Source organism: Capra hircus, chromosome 4 (genome assembly GCF_001704415.2).
Source record: "Capra hircus breed San Clemente chromosome 4, ASM170441v1, whole genome shotgun sequence".
Classification (NCBI taxonomy): Eukaryota; Metazoa; Chordata; class Mammalia; order Artiodactyla; family Bovidae; genus Capra; species Capra hircus.
The window spans coordinates 73691207-73714628 of record NC_030811.1 but is presented as its reverse complement, the minus strand read 5'-3'; the positions used below and the strand labels follow the sequence as shown (position 1 = coordinate 73714628).

The 23422-nt window shown below is 39.9% G+C and overlaps 1 protein-coding gene across 1 annotated transcript in view; it reads right to left on the bottom strand.

Moving 5' to 3' along the window:
- PUS7 (pseudouridylate synthase 7 (putative)) overlaps positions 652-23422 on the bottom strand; it is a 55310-nt gene continuing 32539 nt past the window's right edge. The window contains exons 8-16 of the mRNA XM_018047243.1: positions 16335-16463; positions 15563-15688; positions 12150-12211; positions 11146-11306; positions 9744-9870; positions 8409-8510; positions 5494-5623; positions 2356-2447; positions 652-1754 (exon numbers count right to left, since the gene is read on the bottom strand). Of these exons, the coding sequence (XP_017902732.1) occupies positions 1618-1754; positions 2356-2447; positions 5494-5623; positions 8409-8510; positions 9744-9870; positions 11146-11306; positions 12150-12211; positions 15563-15688; positions 16335-16463 (1066 nt within the window). The 3' untranslated portion in view covers positions 652-1617. The remainder of the gene's footprint in view (positions 1755-2355; positions 2448-5493; positions 5624-8408; positions 8511-9743; positions 9871-11145; positions 11307-12149; positions 12212-15562; positions 15689-16334; positions 16464-23422) is intronic.

The window sequence follows — 23422 nt, the reverse complement described above, 5'->3', positions numbered from 1 at the left end:
CATAAGTTTAGCCTCAGTTCTTTTCTGGGGAGTACTGTAAGTTTATAAATGCAGAAGTATTGAATGTACTTGCAATCTGTAGGGTGAGGTTCCCATAATAAATACTTTCTCACTAAACAGTCTGATGAATAACTTGCTAGCACTGGAAAGAACAAACAGTCCAATATACATTTAATACTCTGGTCCTTGTGAGGCAAAAGATTCTTCAGAAACTAGCCAGCTGAAAGGCTAATTTACCAGGAGAGTTCTAACCTTTTTAACCTCTACAATGTGACGGACATCATTAAAATACCAGCGTTAAAGAAACAGTTTTCCCCCTTGTTTCCACTGCCAGACAGAGGATGAACAACATCCACACTCCCCTGGTGTGATGCTCCTGGCAGGGCAACTTTTCTCCATCCCTGTCTCTTCCATCGAGAAAGCACGCTGGAAGGCAAGTGAGTGACGCTACCCTAAGAATCACCCTGCCTCCAGCTTCACAGGGTCTATCAGTCCTACAATTCCACATGCTGTCATTATCCCACACTCGGTCATGACGCACCTTTTCTGAGGAGCCCTTGTTCACCTGGTTCTTTGCCTTCGGCAGGGCCAAGATTCTCATTTGCATTCAGTTTTAGGTTTTTATGTCATTTATTAATATTACTAGTAGGACAGAGTTTTTAAAAAGATTTATTATATTTGGTTCTAGAAATGATAGAAAATAAAAATTGATATAATAATGTCACACACCCTTGGAAAGGCATATTTATGCTTTCGTACCAGAGCACAGTTTGATGCATGGCCAAAACTGGAAAGACCTCCGCTATGGGTAACAAAGGGAATGCTGCTGATAGGAGGAGCCCTTGTTAAGTCTGCAAAAGTCTTCTTCTCCATCGTTTATTTTTGGGCAAATATCAGTCCAGCGGAAAGAGTCAACATAAAAGGCACCTGGAGTAGAAAGTGGACCTTAACTGAAAATAGCTGCACATGTTTACATAAAGAAAAAAAGCCCTATTAATGCAACGCTCCTGCAAGGCAATGATAATAAATGCAAAAGCTATTGCAACCAGAAAGTCTATATACACTTAGCTGAACCTGGTTCATGGATAACCATCACTTTTGTGTTTATAAACCTGTGGATGTTTTACCACCATTAATATGAGCATAAGCACTGTTATTTAGATTTATAGGGTTTTTCTGAGGGGAGGGGTGTCACTAATCATTATCCATAGTCAGTATTTGTTCCACTGCATTTCTCTTAAAATGCACTGTTATGTATACATTCAGAGATGCATTAAAAATTCCTACTGCCCTTCAAGAATGTAGCAAAATGTAAAACTGCTACCTTAAACCAAATTTCTTTAAAATGATTATAAAGCCAATAAAAGCTGACATTTTGCTATGATTTAAGCACCTGAAATATATTCTAACCAATTTATATTCTCTGAACTAGAGTGAGGATCCTCACGATTTCTATATATGTACAAATATTGCAAATTAAGCTAATAAAAACTTGGAAAAATACAAATAGTCTTTTACTACAAAGATCCCAAATCCACACAGGGGCCTGCACTCAGAGGAAAATGAACAGGAAGCCAGCAAACACAAGTCTGCATTTTCTAATACGGGACACAGGCCTCAGCGGAGCCAGGTGGTGTTCAGCTGGGTCTGGTTCTTGATGCTGGTATCCATTTTAAGCACTTCGCGAATGGCCATGGTCGCGTAGGTAGAAGGAGGGAGAGAAAAATCCATCTTCAGAGCTCTGTATTTGCCTTCTGCCAGGCAAAGAAGGAGACAACAGACAGAAAAGTAAGGCAGCTGCAGACAGCCTGGCATGAGTCACGTAATCCCCATACAGAAAGAACTGCGGTCCTTTCCCCAGCCTGCTTCCCAGAGAAGGAGCATGGCAGAAAGGGATCTGTGAGTAAAAGATCCAGCTGACTCTCTACCGTAATTCCACTGGGGCCCTTCCTAAAAAGGGTGGGTGACAGACAAGGAAACCCATGTACACTGTTTTCACCACATGGCGAAACTGGACAAAGAAAAGGCAACAAGAATTTGCTGGTGAGAAGGCAGACAATGTCTTAGACTCTCTTGCTGGATTCTCACTCATCTTTGTTAACTCTCTATGGTGGGGGGAGGACATTCAATCACATGACATTATAACCTTCTATAATGTTCATTCATTTTCAGTGCAAAACGCTGCTTTAATCACCAACCTCCAGCTATAATCTTAAAACTAAGATGATAAAACACAAAATAGAAATCACAGAGAGGGTTGGGAGGTGGTTGATGATAGTAAGCTTTTTAAAAATATGTTTCTGTATGAGAAAACATCTCCAAGTCAACACAGAACTGATGGCTAAGTAAACTTACCAGAAGCAAACACTGGTGGTGGTTTACCTTCCAGGTTGTCCACATCTGTGTTGAACAGTGGAATTTTAGGATCATCATATGCAACAACTTCCCTTCAAAACATATAAAGAAAGAAGAGTGTGAATGTGAATTTCCGTGACAGGTACTAGGTTGCTCATCACCACTGGCTTAAGAAAAACACATGGGCCTAGTGTAGATAATTCTAGGTGAGACTATTCAGTAACAGAATAAGGCTAGATTTTATATACAAATACTACACAGCAAAGCGACAGATGCTAGCAATCTATGTGAAACACGAGAGACGTTTCCTTGGGGTGGAAATTCTTTTGTATGTGGTTGATATGTAGTATCCTATCATTCAGGTATGACCTAAATCAAATCCCTTATGATTATACAGTGGAAGTGAGAAACAGATTTAAGGGACTAGATCTGATAGAGTGCCTGATGAACTATGGACGGAGGTTTGTGACATTGTATAGCAGACAGGGATCAAGACCATCCCCATGGAAAAGAAATGCAAAAAAGCAAAATGGCTGTCTGAGGAGGCCTTACAAATACTGTGAAAAGAAGAGAGGTGAAAAGCAAAGGAGAAAAGGAAAGATACAAGCATCTGAATGCAGAGTTCCAGAGAACAGCAAGAAGAGATAAGAAAGCCTTCTTCAGTGATCAATGCAAAGAAATAGAGGAAAACAACAGAATGGGAAAGACTAGAGATCTCTTCAAGAAAATTAGAGACACCAAGGGAACATTTCATGCAAAAATGGGCTCAATAAAGGACAGAAATGGTACAGACCTAACAGAAGCAGAAGATATTAAGAAGAGGTGGCAAGAACACACAGAAGAACTGTACAAGAAAGATATTTACGACCAAGATAATCACAATGATGTGATCACTCACCTAGAGCCAGACATCCTGGAATGTGAAGTCAAGTGGGGCTTAGAAAGCATCACTATGAACAAAGTTAGTGGAGGTGATGGATTTCCAGTGGAGCTATTTCAAATCCTAAAAGATGATGCTGTGAAAGTGCTGCACTCAACATGCCAGCGAACTTGGAAAACTCAGCAGTGGCCACAGGACTGGAAAATGTCAGTTTTCATTCCAATCCCAAAGAAAGGCAATGCCAAAGAATGCTCAAACTACCGCACAATTGCACTCATCTCACACACTAGTAAAGTAACGCTCAAAATTCTCCAAGCCAGGCTTCAGCAATACTTGAACCGTGAACTCCCAGATGTTCAAGCTGGTTTTAGAAAAGGCAGAGGAACCAGAGATCAAATTGCCAACATCCGCTGGTTCATGGAAAAAGCAAGAGAGTTCCAGAAAAACATCGATTTCTGCTTTATTAACTATGCCAAAGCCTTTGACTGTGTGGGTCACAAGAAACTGTGGAAAATTCTGAAAGAGATGGGAATACCAGACCACCTAACCTGCCTCTTGAGAAACCTATATGCAGGTTAGGAAGCAACAGTTAGAACTGGACATGGAACAACAGACTGGTTCCAAATAGGAAAAGGAGTACATCAAGGCTGTATATTGTCACCCTGCTTATTTAACTTCTATGCAGAGTACATCATGAGAAACGCTGGGCTGGAAGAAGCACAAGCTGGAATCAAGATTGCTGGGAGAAATATCAATAACCTCAGATATGGTGATGACACCACCCTTATGGCAGAAAGTGAAGAGGAACTAAAAAGCCTCTTGATGAAAGTGAAAGAGGACAGCGAAAAAGTTGGCTTAAAGCTCAACATTCAGAAAACAAAGATCATGGCATCTGGTCCCATCACTTCATGGGAAATAGATGGGGAAACAGTGGAAACAGTGTCAGATGTTTTTTTTTGGGGGGGGGGGCTCCAAAATCACTGCAGATGGTGACTGCAGCCAAGAAATAAAAAGATGCTTACTCCTTGGAAGAAAAGTTATGACCAACCTAGATAGCATATTCAAAAGCAGAGACATTACTTTGCCAACTAAGGTCCGTCTAGTCAAGGCTATGGTTTTTCCAGTGATCATGTATGGATGTGAGAGTCGGACTGTGAAGAAAGCTGAGTGCCGAAGAACTGATGCTTTTGAACTGTGGTGTTGGAGAAGACTCTTGAGAGTCCCTTGGACTGCAGGGAGATCCAACCAGTCCATTCTGAATGAGATCAGCCCTGGGATTTCTTTGGAAGGAATGATGCTAAAGCTGAAACTCCAGTAGTTTGGCCACCTCATGTGAAGAGTTGACTCATTGGAAAAAGACTCTGATGCTGGGAGGGACTGGGGGCAGGAGGAGAAAGGGACGACCGAGGATGAGATGGCTGGATGGCATCACGGACTCGATGGACGTGAGTCTGAGTGAACTCCGGGAGTTGGTGATGGACAGGGAGGCCTGGCGTGCTGCGATTCATGGGGTCGCAAAGAGTCGGACACGACTGAGAGACTGAACTGAACTGAACTGATATGTAGTAAATGTCACTTGGCAGAGAAGCAACTGAATTAATCACAGCATTTATATTTTTTTTGCAGAGTGGTCATTACCACTAACAACACTGTGTCATTTTGAGAAACTGCTCTCCATAGTGGGCAATAGCAAGGACAACCCTGCCAACCTCTTCCCTCAATCCAGAGACCAGGAGGGAGGAGGCAAAGGGAGAAGAGGAGACAGAGAGAAGGAAATGACACAATTTCCTGACAGTCGGCATCTGGTCCAGGCTTTAAGTTTTTAATTATCAAATAAAGCTTTACATAATACTAAGTATTAAGGTATTGTAAAGTGGGTTCATACAAATGTCCTTTTCTCTTTAGAAACATGATATTGAAACAATCATAAGAGTGTGGAACTCACAGCTAATTCTGAGTAAGAACTAGAAAGTATCAAGTCTCTTGAGAAACAGGGAAAAAGTTCATTCTCAGCACATCTCTTCAATAATTTACCAATGTCAATAAGATGTAAACTTAGCCACTTTCACTATATTTGAATTCATTTATCTCCTGATAACTTGAAAAATACTGAATAGTAGTAGTTATGAGAATACTATTTAGTAACAACAATAACACTCATATACCAGGCTGTAAGCATTGAAAAGTATTTACGTGATGCAAAAGCTTAAAGTCTCACACAATAATTCAGTTCTATTTCATTCAAGACTATTACTCACCAGCTGACATTCTGAGGACGAATAATGATCTTTCGGTAGGCCCCTGATAAGGAATAATCTCTAATTTTGTGTCTCATGTTGTCAATATCAAGATTGTCTGCTGTGAGCATTTCCCTGTAGGCTTCACTAACTAATAAAAAACACAAAAAAGTTATGTGGAATGCAGCATGTCAGCAAGCTATCTTGAGCTTGACTACAAAGAAGGTAACAAAAGTTCAGTTAGATCGTCTTAACAAAATTAGTCACATTAACTTATAATCCAACCTGTTCTCTGGAATTAAGATTTACTGCCTTACTAACTAGTACTAGGTGTGTCCAGTTTAGGTTTGTTTCCAACTTGTAGATTATCTCTCCCACCAGACACAGTATCTGGGTATAAGGTTCCCAAGCCAGGCACAAAGGACCATTTCATCAGAAATTACTCAACTGCAACTTACATGTACTCAGAGTTGGAAGAGACTATATACAGAGCCTCAAACTCTTTCCAGAAGAAGGTAGTTATAAATAAATGTATAAAAATAAGAGACCTGGGAACACCATCTGGCTCACCCTCGCACCTGATGTAGAATCTTTTTTTATAACACCAGAGACAGGCACTCAGCCTTCGCTTGCACGTTGCCATCCACAGGGAGCTACTACCTCATGAAGCATGCAATTATTGGAAAGATCTTCCTTTGCCAAGCTGAAATACTCTTTGTGTGACTTCTGTTGACTGCTTTTGGACATAGATTAATTGCTCCCTTCCACATGTGTTCATAAGCACTGGGACTTTAAGCCATTTCTTCTCTAGACCAACATGTTCCCTCAAATGTTCTGGAATCCCCACAGAGTCCTAATCTGCTTTGGGTAACAGGCTTATGTTATCGTAACGCTGGATAGCTTTTATGAAGACTACCATCAAAGTAGCCTTTTCCATCTATACATTTGACCTTTGAACATAAATGTGAGAATTTACATTTAACCGTATTAAATGCCCTCTGCTAAGTCACTTCAGTCGTGTCCGACTCTGTGCGACCCCAGAGACGGCAGCCCACCAGGCTCTGCCGTCCCTGGGATTTTCCAGGCAAGAACACTGGAGTAGGTTACCATTTCCTTCTCCAGTGCATGAAAGTGAAATGTGAAAGTAAAGTCACTCAGTTGGGTCCGACTCTTAGCGGCCCCATGGACTGCAGCCCACCAAGCTCCTCCATCCATGGGATTTTCCAGGCAAGAGTACTGGAGTGGGGTGCCATTGCCTTATCCGAAAAATACCCTCTATAGTACTTTAAATACCTTTTAAATACTTACTTTTCATATAATTAACTATTTGGCGTAATACTACTTGCAAACATGCTAATCAGATTTCCTATTCAAGTCATTTGTAAAGAAATGTTAGGTAGACCAGAGTCAAGAAAAGACCTCACAACCCACTTATGAGGACAGCTGGGATCTCTGAGTGCGCGCTGCTGACATCAACAGCCTATGTCATGAATCCGCAGGCCTGGACCACCACCCAGCCAGTCTGTGAGCCCCTGCCATGGCCACAAAGTCTCCATGACTGGCTCTGTCAAAGGCTGTGCTGAGTAAGTGACACTGCCTAACCCAAAGTTTCTGACCTCGAGAGGTACCAGAAAGAAGATTCTTTTCTCTCTTGGAAAGAGGGCAAGTGCGGCTCTGAGCAGCTCAGTGCCTGCCTTCTCTAGCTCCCGGGTTCCCCACCGGGCCACGCCCACCACCCACACAGCACAGGTAGGCCACGCCCCTCGGGCATGCACATCCCTTCCTCCTCCTGCTCTTCTTTAATCCTTCTCTCTCCATGAGGCCAACTTCACGCAGCAATGTGATTAAGTAAACATGTAAATGGAAGATAACCTTTCAACTCTTTCCTAAGTATTTGCCTTATAAAAGAAGGGTGCTAATCCTAAGCATTCTGTAATTTCAAGGAATATAACATCAATAAGTAAGCTAACTCTGCCCTCTCGAGAGAGAAGATTTTTAACAGGAAAACACCTCCTACAGACCAGCCCTGGAGAGGAGTAAACTTTCAGTGTCAGTTCCACCAAACTGGTCCCGCACTCAGGGCTGCTTCCTTTTTTTCAAGTTCTGAATCCTGAACCATCCCTCCCCACCCAGCCCCCAACAACGGCATCCATGAAGGTACAAAAGTAATTTCCAACAGCCCCTGGGACATGGGAAACAAGGGTAGGGGATTTCCAGTTTATAAACTTTCTAAGCTTCTGGAAATTTCTAAGTTTCCACTTTATAAATTTCTGAGCCCAATGAACAGATATTACTTATATAGTTGAGTTTAAAAAAAAAAAAAGCTTTTTAAAAAAGCTATGTTAAAGTAGAATTGGGGCTTCCCTAGCAACTCAGTCTGTAAAGAATCTGCCTGCAATGCAGGAGAACCAGGTTTGATTCCTGGGAGGGGAGGATCCCTGCGAGAAGGAAATGGCAACCCACTCCAGTATTCTTGTCTGGAGAATCCCATGGATGGAGGAGCCTGGTGGGCTACAGTCCATGGGGTTGCAAAGAGTCAGACACAACTTAGCAACTAAACCTCCACAAAGCAGAATTATTCAATCACTTTCTCAATGATGCTTTCCAAATTCTTCCATCCTTAATAAGAATTAGTGAATTTCAGAAATTTAAATAACAGTGCCAACAATAATAGCAACAACAATAATAATACCAACACTATCACTACCACCACAATCTCCACCATCTGATTTCTTGCTTTAAATCATCCGTCTGAATGCATCCATATCAGGGAGACTTTTACAAGTAAACATGGCTTACATATATATGAAATCTAAACATTTTTTTCAAGTCTGATGGAAATTAATACTGATTTTCTTTTCCTCTCTCTATACTGTTGGGTGCCAGTGGCTTAATTATGTTAGACTTTAACTATTTTCCCCACACTGGGAACTTACTTTTATGCTTGGGGTAGATAACATCAAAACCAGGCAAAGGCATTACCACATCATGGATGGAGTAATTATTAACATCATCTTCCTCAATAAAGGTGGCTGTGGCTGAAAATACACCAATGAATAAATTAAGAATATGGGCAGCCCATATTCTTGAGCCCATTCTAGCCCATTTTCATGAGCCCAATCTGCTAAAATTACATACATCTAAGCAATCAGAAATGCAAGCTGATACAGGTTCAGTGGCCCATGAAGCTCAAAGAAATTAGTTTGGAATATATACCTTTCTGTCTTTTCTATTTATCTATTTAAGAAATAGATATGGATTTAGAAAAAGCAGAAAACTTAAAGTAAACTATTTCTCAGCTGCAACCTCATGTTTAGGAATCCTTTTAGCTTTTTCCTCAAATAATACTACAAAACACAATCTTGAAAGCTATCACAAATGAGTGCATTTTGCTAGAAAAATAAATTATGGGAAAAAAGACAACTCAGTCAGTATTTAGAGGATGAAATGGGTTGGCATAGGGGACATTAAAACCCACCAGATGTGATCAATATTGGATAAGGAAAAATTTAATCAGGAAAAGATTAATTAAAATTTCTGTACAAATAAAAGCTCTAGTGGATTTACTGGGCACACCTACAGATGAGCAGGCTCTGTCCCCAGACAGTTTCAGGGTAGACCACACCAGGAGAACATGGACTTTGGAAATGGACAGACTTAGTTCGATTCCCAACTTTCTCTTTTTTTTTAAACCAGCTGTGGAACCTTAGGTGAGTGACTGAACCTCGTCTGAAATACAGCATACTTTACAGTAATCCTGTGAGCTTTAAAGTAGAGGGCTTACTTAGAAGGCCTGGCCCACAGTACGGGGTCAATAGCAGATGGGGCTGTCTGCACATTTTATGAACATGTCAGGCAGTGAGTATGCACTTCACAGCCCCCGAGCAAAGGGAGCTCCAGTCTTGTGCTGACTAAAAGAAACTCTTTAAGCCTGACCTAGAACACCAGGGAGGTTGAAGTACATTCAGAGGTGTAGAGAAGTATTTGACAGACCCAGGTTAGGATCTGGCAAGGGATTTTAGGCAACACTTATTCCAAATCTTATCCTAGTTAAGACAATGGAGACTAAGGTGCATATTTTCAACTCAGAAGCATTTTTCTTTAAAGAGAACAGATCCAAACCAGTTAGTCTGAGCTTATACTGTCCTTTCATCTCAAGCTTTCCAGACACAAGCTCTCTATCTTAACCAGAAGCCAGGCTGGATTTTCAGCACTAGTGTCAAACAACTGACCCCAAGGTGGGCTGAGTAAGGATGATGTCCGCCTTTTACCTCCTTTAAGAACAAGGTCGCCGGGCACAGGCTTCAGCCCGTACTCGTCAATCCTCTTGCTCACCATGTTGTTCCACACGTAGCTCTGATAGCTGTGAATGTACATTAAGCGATTGTTTCTGGGTATCTGAGGGGAGGAAAAAAACCAAGCAAGAGAAAAAAAAAATTCTGAATACTGAAAGTACTGTACTTGCCAAGACACCCCATTTGTTAAGTGGCACACTTCATATAAGAAACTCCTAACTTCCAGCTCCCATTTTTTCGAAGAGCTTATAGAAACAGTGACTGATACGTGGCAACCAATTTCAGAGACGGAACCCCTCAGGCTGCAAGGTGCTCACAATCAACAGCAGCTCCCGCTTCGTACCCACACAGTGCAGATGTGAATGTGAAGAAAACAAGTGCTTTGGAATTCATACTCTACATCAGCGGCTCCCAACTTTTTTGGCACCAGTGACTGGTTTCGTGAAAGACAATTTTTCCACGGACACAGAGGGTGGGGGAAGGGTGGGATGATCCAAGTGCATTATGCTTACTAAGCCATCACTGATCTGACAGGAGGCGGAGCTCAGGCAACAATGCAAGAGATGGGGGGTTGGCTGTAAATACAGATGACGCGTCTCTCACTCACTCACTGCTCACCTCCTGCTGTGCAGCCTGGCTCCTAACAGGCCACGGACAGGTGTCAGTCCGTGGCCCAGGGGCTGGGGACCCCTGCACTAAATCAAAGACACAGACTTCAAACTCAAGGAACTTACACATCAATCTTAGAGCTAACAGTGTTTTCTAACTGTACAGAAGGCAAAAGCCTGTATGACTTTTTGACCACTGATTTCCTGGAACAGGAATCCTGATTTTTGGGGGGTACATCTGGGGAACAACAAGCAAGACTTAACAATTAAAAGTTAAACTTTTAGTCTATCGGGATTACTGTATACAAACACAAATATAGGCTATACTCACCAGGACGGTACTCAGAGAAACCACACTAAAATGTAGTCAATTAGACCACTTACTGTGTAACCCTCTCACTGAGGCAGGTTACATTCTGATGCTGGAGAGTAACCAAGAAATGACCTCTATGATGGGTTCTGATTTCTCAAATACCAAGACATTAATACTTCATTTAAATCAAACCTCCTCATAGCTACTGTTTCCCACACGGATGCTTTTTCCAAGCCCTCCATGTTAATTATCACTGCTCCACTGTCTGCACCCGCCGCCCTCCCCGGTCACCATCCAGGGTCTAAACAGGGATCACTCAGGTTGCACAGCTCGCAGAGATCACCAAAGGAGCCTTATTTACCTTCTGTTCTTTCGAAATTTAGTGAAATTTAAAGATAAAAATTTCAAAGCATTAAGCGACCTTGAGTCAGGGCCTGACTTCACAAATTGCACTCACTATGCCAAATGCAGAGACTATATTCTTCATTCCGTATTTTGAAAGTCCTCGGAGAAGCTGCCCTTCCACACACCTTTTGACAGGTAGTTTTCGGAGGGCAGCGGCTGGGTCTTTGGTCTTCGCCCATTCTTCCCTGCATTTAACCAAGTACCCCTTTTCAGCTGGAACGGGGGAGAAAAAAGCTGTGATTAAACAGTTTATCCAAAAGACAGACTTTCATAACTTAAACATTTCACAGAGAAGACAAAATTAGGAACTGCTATTTGTGATAGAGGTACTCAGAAAAGCTTCTGCTCACCTGAGAGCAATAATCAGAAATGAAAAGACAGGAAAGGCAGAGAGCTTACAGAACTAGATGGCTTTCATGCTACCATCTTAGGACTTAAAGTCAACCACTGAGCGCTGCCATGCCAACTCAACCTCAGACAAAACCTAGGCAGCCCTTGCTTCCTCCCCTCTCTTTTTCTACTGTATTGTCGAATGTAATGGGTTACTTTCCATAAAATTAGACAACCTCTCTTTTCAACGTGCAAATAAATAATCATCCACAGTGGACATAATTATTTGGTGATTTATAAAGTGATATTTAAATCCTTTTTTCAATACAGTATGACATTAGAATTTCTAATGAACTCTTCAAACAAAAATTCTCAGTGTGCTTTCTCCAAGTTTTTATATTATATTACACTCTGTTTCTATAACAAATTAACCACCAGTGAAATCTGTTTGGAGTCCTGTATGTTCAGAAATTTTGTAGTACACAAAGAAATAAATGTATTCATTTGTGAGTTAATAAATTAGATGAGCTTGAGCTAAAGAGCTGAAAATAAGAGATAAATTATAAGTCTCTAATATATACACAAGACTTGTACAAAAATAAAGATGCAAAAATTTTGAAATAATGATGCTAATTTGCACTTATACTTTTATTCAAAGCAATTTCATGAATATCGACTCGAATATATTCCTTTTTTTTTTTTCCTTAAGATTATTTTTATTCTCACCTCCAGAACGGGGTTTCAATATTAAATCCATGACTTCAGTCCAGGAATTTTGCAGTATAGCTCTAAAATTAAACAGCATTTATTTTACTTAATTTTGCATTAAGATGAGTTTTATCTGCCCAAATTTGTAGAGTCAACAAATCATGTTAACTTTATATATTTTATTAAACTTAAAAGCAGAAAAACTAATACTGATATAATGACACAGGTAAATGTCAAAAGAACTAAAAAGAGAGAAGAAAATTAAGAATATAACATTTATATCCTTCAGTATCATCTCATTTTTAAAATGCCATACAGTATAAATACTAGCTAGTCATGTTTTAAGCTGTTATACATGGTGTTATCTGTATAAATCAGTCTTTACATATCAATATTTATTTGAAACTTTAAAAAAATTTCTCCCCTATATTAAAAGATTTCTTGCCTAGGTAAAGAGAATAAATACAATTTATCTTTATGCATTATAATTCTCACCAAAATGGAAGTATCTTTACTTTCACTGATTATAAGTTATATATGTTTCTATAAAATTAAACAGTACAGAAGAAAGGAGGTTACCTGGTATCTAACCTCTAAAAAACAAACACTGTTAACACTTCAGAGGATAGCTTTCAAGACCTGCTTGATCTTTATGTGTATGCTATTTTTCCTTTTACTTTTATTATACTATCTTTTGCCACACAAAGGATATATTTCATGTATCATATCTGAACATTTTTTCCTCATTAAGATTTCTGGGCTTGGAGTCAGAAAGCCGTTCCCTACCACCAAAAAACAAAAATCCCTCTTATTAATTTTTCTGTTTTTCTACTTAACTAGGGTTTTTATTTTTCACATTTAAGTTAATCTATATGAGATATTTGTGTTTTATGTAAAATGCTACTGTATATACTAATGAGATCATATATTTAACCTACTAGTTAACTAACTAGTAGTTAATCTACTAACTAGTTAGTAGATTTTTAACCTACTAGTGCAATGAATTATTCTAAAAGATATCCCACTGCTGGCAATTCTTGAAGTCCTGGAACAAGCCATGCTCCAACAGTCTTTAAACACCCTCCTGAGTAAACATTATTCAGCTGGCTTAGGCCTTCAGTAATATTTTCAAAAAGAGCACAGTGCTAATTCAGGACTAGGTGGCGGTGCACCAAATACCATGAAAGAAAGACTTCTGTGTGCAAAAACCTTTGTTCTCTGGCTGGCCACTTGATTTTGTAAACAGTTCTACTGAAAACCAGCAGTGCTCATTAACATATGTGCTATCTCTGGTTGCTTTCACCCTGTAACAACAGTGCTGAGGAGCTGCCGGACACACTCTGTGGCCCACAAAGTCTAACTATTTGTGACCTGACCCTCTACACAAAAAGTGTGCCAACACTTGGTATAAAGTTGCTTAACTACGAGACTTCTTACATTACTAGTATCTTTCCTTTTTTCACTTTCTTTTATAAACCGTGTAAAGTATATATAGCATAAAATTTATCATTTCAGCTATTTTTAAGTGGACAGTTCTGCGGCATTAAGTCCAGCCACACTGTCGTATAACCATCAGGACCATCTGCCTCCAGGGCTCTTCAATCTTTCATGACCAATTCAGGATTCAGTAGACAGGAACTCCTTCCTTCCCCTCCCCACAGCTCCTGGCAACCACCGCTCTACTTTGTCTATGACTTTGACTACTCTAGGAATCGCAGATAAGAGGAATTGCATAGTGTTTGTCCTTTGGTGACTGGCTTATTTCACTTAGCATAAGTCTTCAGGTTTATTCGTGCTGTGGCATGCGTCAAACTGCGTTCCTTTTTAAGGCTGCATCCCACTGCATCCATGGACATTCTGTTTATCAGTTCATCTGTTAATGGACACCTAGTTGGCTGCTTCTACCATTTGGCTATTGTGAACAATGCTCTTCTCAACATAGGTGTATAAATATCTGTTGAGTGTTTTTATTTCTTTTGGGTATACATACAGAAATGGAACTGCAGAATCATACAGCAGGAGCTCTGTGTTTTAGTTTTGGGGGACTGTCCGTATCATTTCTACAATGGCAGTTCCACTCCATATACTCACCTGCAGTGTGCAAGGGCTGCAGTTTCTCCACGCCCAACACTTATTTTCTTTCCCTTTTTGTTCTTTTTTTAAATAACAGCCATCCCACTGGGTACAAAGTCATATCCTACTGAGGTTTTGATGTACATATCCCTAATAATTAGTGGTACTAAACATCTTTTCATGGGTCTATTAGTTGCCTGTATATCTTCTTTGGGGAATAGTCAAGTTCTTTGCCCATTTTAAAATTAGGTTTTTTTGTTGTTATTGAATTATATGAGTGGTTTTTATTTTTATTTTTTGCCACTGCATGTGGCGTGTGGGATCTTAGTTTCCTAACCAGGGATTGAACCCAGGGCCCTTGGCAGTGAAGGATGGAGTTCTAACCACTGGACTGCCGAAGAATTTCCCCCTTTTACCTGAGCTTTTTACTCTCACAACACAGCCTCAGAGAGGTAGAGGAAATACTATGTGATATTTTCATTCTGTGCTCTTAAGGATGCATGAACAAACGCAACTTCATAGAGTCAGCTGCTGAAATCATGGACTGAATTGAGAAGACCCCTCTCCTCTCAGGACTGCAGCTGACAAACCAGTGAGCTCGAGCTGCCTCCCAAATTTCACCTTTGCTAAAGCAAAAAATTCAAAGTGCCAGGAAGAACATGAACTAAATAATCTCTCGGATCACTTCCAACTCAAGCTTCCCAATCCTAACTGCAATGTGAATAATCATTTAGGTAACACAACATGCACCGGAGAGCAGGATAGTGTAAGTAAGCTTATAAACCCGAGTCTTTACTGATGGGATTCCCACCCCAGCTCACCTAGAGGGATTTCCTATTATCACAAAGCTGATGAGAGAGTTCTTAAAATGAATTTGATATGCTATCTGCATCCTACACCACTTTCTTTAAAGGGTGAGGGAAGGGCAGGTACCAGTTTAAGAAATTAGGAAGCACCTGTTAACAGAGAGCATAAGCTACTCATCTCCTTCAGGCTACTCTGGGGCTGAGTTACCCAACCGCTACTGCTAGGTCATGTACTGAGCCAAGATTTATCTGTGTGAAAGAAAACAGAATCCCTGGATGTATATTAGGTGGGAGAGAAAAACTGCCTCATCAGGTTAAAGCTCTCTGAACCCTGACTTACTTTTTCACCTTGTACATGAACTATCATAAAACAGAACAAAACTTATGGAGGCTATGGATCAGTTGGTCATCTAAAAGGATTCTTTTGGTCCAGTTTTCCAGGAAATCTAGAAATAACTAAAAACACCACTGACCAAAAAAAAAAATCCTGCTTCTTTTTATTTTTTAATGAGCAAGTTCTTTTAGACAAAAGTTAAGAAATTAAATACAAACCTTCCAACTTGATATGTGGGGACAGCTGTTGTTCCAAACCTTTGCATTCCGTAGTAGTTGATAAACCCAATCTCCTTGAGAGAGTTCATGGCTTGTTCCACTTGGTTGTCAGTTCCTGTTATATTTCTGCGGGGGGGCCAAATGACCCAGAGAAAAAAATTTACAGGCAAGTACACTCAGGGATGCAAATCATAAGCGACATAGCTCGGCTCCTGTGCTCTTCCCTTGTTCCATGGAGCTTTCTCTCTACCTCCCAAGGACTTTGTCTTTTTAAAAATTGCGAAGTGTACACAACACAAAATTTACCATTTTAGCCATTTCTAAGCATGCGATATGGTAGCACTAAGTATATTCACAGTGTTGTGTAACCTCTACTGCTACATACTTCCTCAACTGCTTCATCTTCTCGAAGTGAAACGCCAGTTACTGAACAGTAACTCATCTCCCCACCTTACACCCCAGGTAACCTTTATTCTACTTTTTTGTGTCTATGAATCTGCCTATTCTAGGCAGGTGGAAGTGTAAGCTGTCTTTTGCATTTCAAGGAGACTGCCTCATTCCAAAGGTGGCGCTGACTGAGTAGAGGCGTGGCTGTACTGGCACAAACACTACAGCTGGGTTTGCTCTCCCAGCTCCATCGGACCCCACCTCGCCTTTCTGGGCCGCCAAGACCATTGGTGCCAGCTCACTGGAATTAACAACCATTCCGAAGGGACTCGAGGTGACCCAAGAAGATCCTCCCTGGTCTGTACTCCCCGTCGCAGCTCTTTACCTGAGGACGACCGTGAAGTGATTTCCTTGAAGCTCTCCCAATTTCAGAGGGTTTTTCTGATAGCTGAAATTCCCCAGCTTAAAGTTCATCAAGCACTTGTTCAAGTGGGCAAGTCTTTGTGCAGTTATTCTAAAAAACACAAAATGTAAAAGGAGCAGAAAGATGGTCATGGCCTGTTGCCTGGCTAATGTGATCTAGGACAGTTTATGATAGAAAATGGCAGCTTAAAATGAGACTAGAAGCTGTGATGGCAGAAAGGAAAGGCACCAAGGCCAGTGGGGTAAGCCTATCTTTCATTCGCCTCTGGAATGTTCCTCCAGCCTGAGGACACCTGTTCCTACTGGAATGATGTAACCTGGGCCATCGTTATATTCTTAAGAGTCTCATGTTACTTGCATACTGATAATGGAACAATTCTGTTTGAAATTTTCTACTTTTTGTGAGGGGAGAAGGGTGAGAAAGGGAGCAGAGAGCAATTCCTACAGGTAAAAAAAGTTCTTACTAAGCATTAAAAAAGAATCATAGTTTCATTTTTGTCCATCAGAAAAATATTGTAATCACACTACAGAAAACTTGGAAAAGTACAGAGAAATACAGAAGAAAAAAAAACTCAGTCTCATCAGGTAAAAAAAAAAAAAGTTAGTATCTAACTTTGAATTTCCTCCTATCCTTTCTTTCTTAAACACACGTCAGATAGATATATGTATATGATCTTTATCTGACTACATATACTTAGTCAGAATCACATAATCTATACTTGCCTGCTATCATTTAAAAGGTATTAAGTTTTCACGAAAAACTAACTTCTTTAGCAATACACGTAAAAAAAGAAGTACAGTACTAGAAAGCCTCTGCTGTAACTCTGTTCCTCAATATCCCGCTCCACTGGCAGCCAACACGAACAGTTTCTTGTATATCCCTCTAGAAACACTTTCTGCACAAGTAAGTGTTCCTATTATCTTCTCTCTCTCTCTTTGGAATTTCTCAGTAAGCTTCTAATATATGTTATACGGACAGAACTGCTTGACAGATTTTCACAAAGTGAATGCAACCATGTAACCAGCACCCAGATCCTCCCTTTTACAAAACAATTTTTTTGTTACAATTACAAATTGTTTACTATCTTCCTTTATTCACAGAAAACTGGAAAACTGCCTATTAGAGACCTGCCTTATCCAGAGAGTCCTTTCATAAGGTCCTCGCTCTGTGAACAGGTACACAGGGTGGCTGCCACACTGCCTAGATCTTTTCTCTGGCCTTCATCTGACCAGTCCCCTGGGATGGCCATTTAAATTGCTACCCATCTTCTGCTATTACTGTAAAGTACTCTCTAACAAACATCCTCATACAGACGTCATGGTACACCTACACAGGTGAATGATTTAGATATGTTCATATCTAAGGAGAAGTGGTGGATTTTAAATTTTAACCCCTACTGTCCTCCAAAAAGGTTATACTAATTCACACTCCCATATGTCAGTGCCTACTGTCTCATGCCTGTCTCCTCACACAGCATGTTATAAACCTTATTTTAGCTCCAGGCAAAATTTAAAATGCTATTTTCATTTTTTACTTACCTGCTTCTTACTGTGGGAGAATTTAAACATTTTTTCATGTCTTGACTGTGGAGTACCTATTGTTCCTACTACCTCTTTTTCTATTGGATTGTTAATATTCTTCTGTTTTCATAGATTAAGGAAATCTACCCTTTACCACACAGTGAGAAAATATTATCTCCCATTTTGTGAGTTCACTTAATAATATTTTTATACTTTGGAAAATTTCCCAACTTAAAAAGAAAAAACTGATAACACTGTAACGAAGTCTTATACTTTACACTCAGATTTACCAATTGCTAACATTTTCCCACTATACTTTACATGTATTTCTAGACATATGAACACCCCTATACCACACATACATGCGCACGTGTATGCATGCACGCGCACACACACACACACACACACATTCTGAACCACGTGAGAGTGAGCTGCAGCCTGGGGACATCTCACCCTTAAAGAGAGTGTAGTATGTGTCTCCTAAGGACAGCAGTCTCCCAAGCTACTCACCACCGGTAACCCTCAGGGAGCCTACGGGAATTCAGTGCTACCGAAGAGCAGTCCAGATTCAAACTCACCCAATTCCCCCATAACATTACTGAGATTTTGTGTGTGTGTGTGTGCTTAGTCGCTCAGTCGTGTCCGACTCTTTGCGACCCCACAGACTGTAGCCCACCAGGCTCCTCCGTTCATGGGGATTTTCTAGGCAAGAATACAGTAGTGGGTGCCGTGCCCTCCTCCTGTGGATCTTCCCGATTCAGGGATCGAACCCAGGTTTCCCACACTGCAGGCAGATTCTTTACAGTCTGAACTACCAGGGAGTTTTAATGCTACTTAACTTCAGGATCTAATCAAAGACCAGGACAATCATTATTTCCACAACAGTAAGACTCCCATAGGTTATGCTCAAAATCTTACTGTGAGGAAACAATGATTCTCCTGGTTCTTGATTAGATCCTGACATTAAGGAGCTTAAAAAAAATCTAAGTGACGTTACTGGGAGGAATTGGGTGAGTTTGGATGTGGACTGCTCCTCAGTAGCACTGAATATTCATTGGAAGGACTGATGCTGAAGCTGGAGCGCCAATACTTTGGTCACCTAATGTGAAGAGCCGACTCACTGGAAAAGACCCTGATGCTAGGAAAGATTGAGGGCAAAAGGAAAGGAGGGCAGCACAGGAGAAGATAGTTAGATAGCATCACCAACTCAAATGGACAAGAATTTGTGTAAACTCTGGGAGACAGTGAAGGACAGAGGAGCCTGGGATGCTGAAGTCCATGGGGTCACAAAGAGTTGGGCATAACTTAGTGTGAGTGACATGACACTCATGTCTTGGTGACTGAGCAACAACAAAAAACTCCCACATTCTGGGGGGAGTGTCACCCAGGAGATGCTGAGGCCTTCTCAGTGTATCACAGCAAAATGGTACCTCTCCCTCCTTCTCCTTTTTCAATTTGTAACCTGTGGCGTGCCATTTTAAAAATTCTGTGCCTAGCCTGTTTCCCCACTGTCTTTCATCCAGCTGTTTCGATGCCCAAGGATAGCTGCTGGCAGGCGCAAATATTACTGTGCTGACTGAGAAAGAGTGTTTGTAAACCACCCCCCACCCCATTCCTCCTGTATCAGTTGACATTCTACAAACAAGGACTAGATAGTAAAATTTTAATTGAGAGTTTTTAAAAATAACTCTGGGATTAAAGCTTTACTTAGAAAGGGTGTCCCTAGTTGGAGATTATTTTTTTAAACAGTATCCCCAGGTATAAGTAGAGTGCCTTTTCTAACTTTTTATTCTGTATCGGAGTATAACTGATTAACAAACAATGTAGTACTTTTACACTTGTTCAGTTGTTGCTTTAGAGTAAAAAGGATACTTTCTCTTCTGTTTCATTTTGGCTTACAGTAGTGATGCATCTCATTTACAGCAGTGCTGGCCTCCATGCAATCATTAATACACTAATCTTCACTACTGGTCTTTTACAAAAGACTGGTCTTTCACACGGGCTGCAGCAAAAAAGGAAAGACCTCCGCGCACAGGGGTTCCAGGGCTTTGACTGGGAGTCTCTCCCCAGTCAACTGCTGATGCCAGAAGTGGCTCATTTAGAAAGGAGGGGGATGAGGTCATGCTCTCTCCCTCGGCTTTAAATTATGGACTCTTTTCATCCTGGGCCACAAGGAGACTAAGGAAAGAGGGGAAAGTTTTTCACACACAAGCCAGTAACTGCATCAGCTGCTGCTTCAGTGGCTTTGGTTCTGCATTTTAAATTAACAGCATCACATGTTCCTTTTTGTTTTTGACTTTTTTTGTTTTTTAAAGGTAGATTATGGAGTATAAACATTACATCAAAGACTTGGCTACAAAAAATAAATCCACAAATTCACTAGCTCAGAACATCTTTTCTCTGCTGATTTTAAATGCTACTCTGATTACACACTAACTGTGGACATATCTGGGTCTGTAATTATTCTAATTCTACCCATTTATGTGTAAGTATCACACTGCTTTAACTGCTATACTTCTATAATAGGTTTAAAATATACTGTGGCTAGACAATCATATGTAAAAAAATGAAATCAGAACATTTTCCAACATCAGATACAAAAATAAACTCAAAAAGGATTAAAGAGCTAACTCTAAGACCAGATACTATAAAACTCCTAGAGGAAAACAGGCAGAACACAATTTGACAAAAATCACAGCATTATTTTCATAAGTCTGTCTTCTAGAGTAATGGAAACAAAAGCAAAAATAAACAAATGGGATCTAATTAACCTTAAAAGCTTTTGCATAGCAAAGGAAACCATAAATAAAATATAAAGACAATCTACAGACTGGGAAAAATACATTTGCAAATGATACAAGCAACGATGGTTTAATTGCCAAAACATACAGTTTATACAGCTCGTTATCAAAAAACAAACAGCCCAATCAAAAATGGGCAGAAAAAAATAAATAAAACTTAAAAATGGCCAGAAGAGCTAAACAGACATCACTCCAAAAAGACATACAGATGGCCAACAGGCACATGAAAAGATGCTCAATAATGCTAATTATTAGGTAAATGCAAATCAAAGTTACTGAAGGTGCCACCTCACACTGGCCAGAATGGCCATCATGAAAAAGCCTGCCGATAGGGCTTCCCTGGTGGCTCAATGGTGAAGAATCCGCCTGTCAATGCAGGAGGCATGGGTTCGATTCCCAGTCCAGGAAGACCCCACACGCTGCAGAGCCACTAAGCCTGTGCATGCCACAACCACTGAGCCCGGGCCACAACTACTGAAGCCTGTGCACCCAACAGCCCGTGCTCTGCAACGAGAGAAGCCGCCACAGGGAGAAGGTAATGCATTGCAACTAGAGAGCAGCCCTGCTCACTGCAACTAGAGAACGTCTGCACAAAAACACACACCCAGTACAGTCAAATATACATTAAAAAAAAAAAAAAAGAACAATAAATATTGGAGATGGTGTAGGAAAAAAGAGAACTCTGTATACTGTTGGTAGGAATGTAAACTGGCACAGCCACTATGGAGAACAGTATGGAGATTCCTCAAAAACTAGTGACAGAGTTGCCACGGGAGCCAGCAGCCCCACTTCTGGGCACACGCCCAGAAGAGAGGAAAACTCTAATTCAAAAAGATGCATGCACCCCAGTGTTCACAGCAGCACTATTTACAGCATATCAAGACATGGCAACAACCTAAATGTTCATCTAGAGATGAGCAGCTAAAGAAGATGCAGCATATATATATACAATAGAATATTACTCAGCCAGAAAAGAACAAAATAATGTCATCTGCAGCAACATGATGGGCCTGCAGATGATTATCCTGAGGAAAGTAAGTCAAAGACAAATATATGATATCACTTACATGTGGTTAAAAATAAAAAAGGAGCTTATTTACAAAACAGAAACAGATGCACAGAGAAAACAAACTTAGGCTTACCAAAGGGGAAAGACAGGAGGGAGGAATAAATTTGGAATGTGAGATTAACATATATACACTACTATATATAAAATAAACAAGTATGTATTACATAGCACAGGGAACTGTATTCATTCTCTTGTAGAAACCAATGATGGAAAAGAATGTAAAAAGAATTTGTGGAAAAAAAAAAAAAAGAATTTGTGTTTACATATAACAAGTATAAAATCGACTTTGTCGTTCATCTGAAACAATGTAAGTCAATTGTACTTCAATAAAAATAAGTAAACTGCTCTAAAAAAAGCGAGGTGATAAGTGAAAGAAACAGATTATTATAAATCCAGAAATACAGTGGAGAGTGTGATAAAAATGTTTTAGTAATCTAAGTGTACAATTTACTCCAAAATCACCATGGGACTGTTTTAATAAAAGTATTTTAAATGAGATATATATATATATATTTCATTATAAATTTTTACACTAATCCCCCTTTATTAGTCATTTCTTCCAGAATTTTTATGGTTAGTTCTGACTCTTTCCCACATTACGATCAGCTTGATTAGTTTGAAACATTCTATTGGTATTTTCATTTAGTATCAGCATAAATGTACATGTTTTTTTGTTAAAAAACATTTATATGTATCCAAGAACATACAGCATTCATTTACTCAAGTTCTTTTATGTCTATCAATAGCATTTCAAAGTTTTCTTCACAGAGAGAGATCTTACACTTTACAAAAATTTTTGTTTCTAGGTATGTTCTTTTCTTCACCTTCTTCTGTGTAAAATATTTTTTTCTGCTATAATTTCTAATAGGCTATCATCTGAATACTGATTTTTGTACATACTCTTTCCTATCTTGCATAACTTTCAGTTAACTCCTTGAATGGAAACAATCATACATCAGTAACAAAACTGCAGTCTGGCCTCCTCCTAATTTTTACATCACTTATTTCCTAATTATTCTTTGTATTATAGAATGCCAAGAACAAAGATAAGTAGTAGTAACAGTGTGGCCATCTCCATTTTGTTCTCAGTTCTAATAAAATGCTTCATGGTTAAACAAGATGTCTGGTTTTTCACTTGCACATTTTGCCATTTTAAAATATTTTCACATTTTCTTATGTTAGTATTCATCTTTCTCTACTTTAGCAAAGAGAGTTTTAAAAAATTAGAAATAATCTAATATAATAAAAAATAACTCATCAATTTAAATTTACTTAGTCATTCATTTTATTTAAGACTTTTCAATTTGGGTCACCTGGGTTGTTGACAATTTTTTTAAAGCTAAAAATAACGCTACACAGTACATCACTGTGCCTCAGCAAGTGGTTTTAACTTTCTTCTGAATTCAAGCATCCTCTGAAGAGCTGAGAACTACCAGAACAAAGGGCGTCTGAGCTTCTCTTTGTTGACTACACTTCTCTCTTTACAACTCTGGACTGCATGGTGTTTCTCAGAGTGGGCCCTTGAGCGCATTCCTATTGGCTCTTATTGCCAGAAGCCATGTTCCAGCTTTGGCAGGAAGTAACTACAGGGGTTGGGAAGGTCTGGATGTGGTTCCTGGGCCCTGGGCCTGCACAAGAGGCTATTCTGCCCCTAAGTGC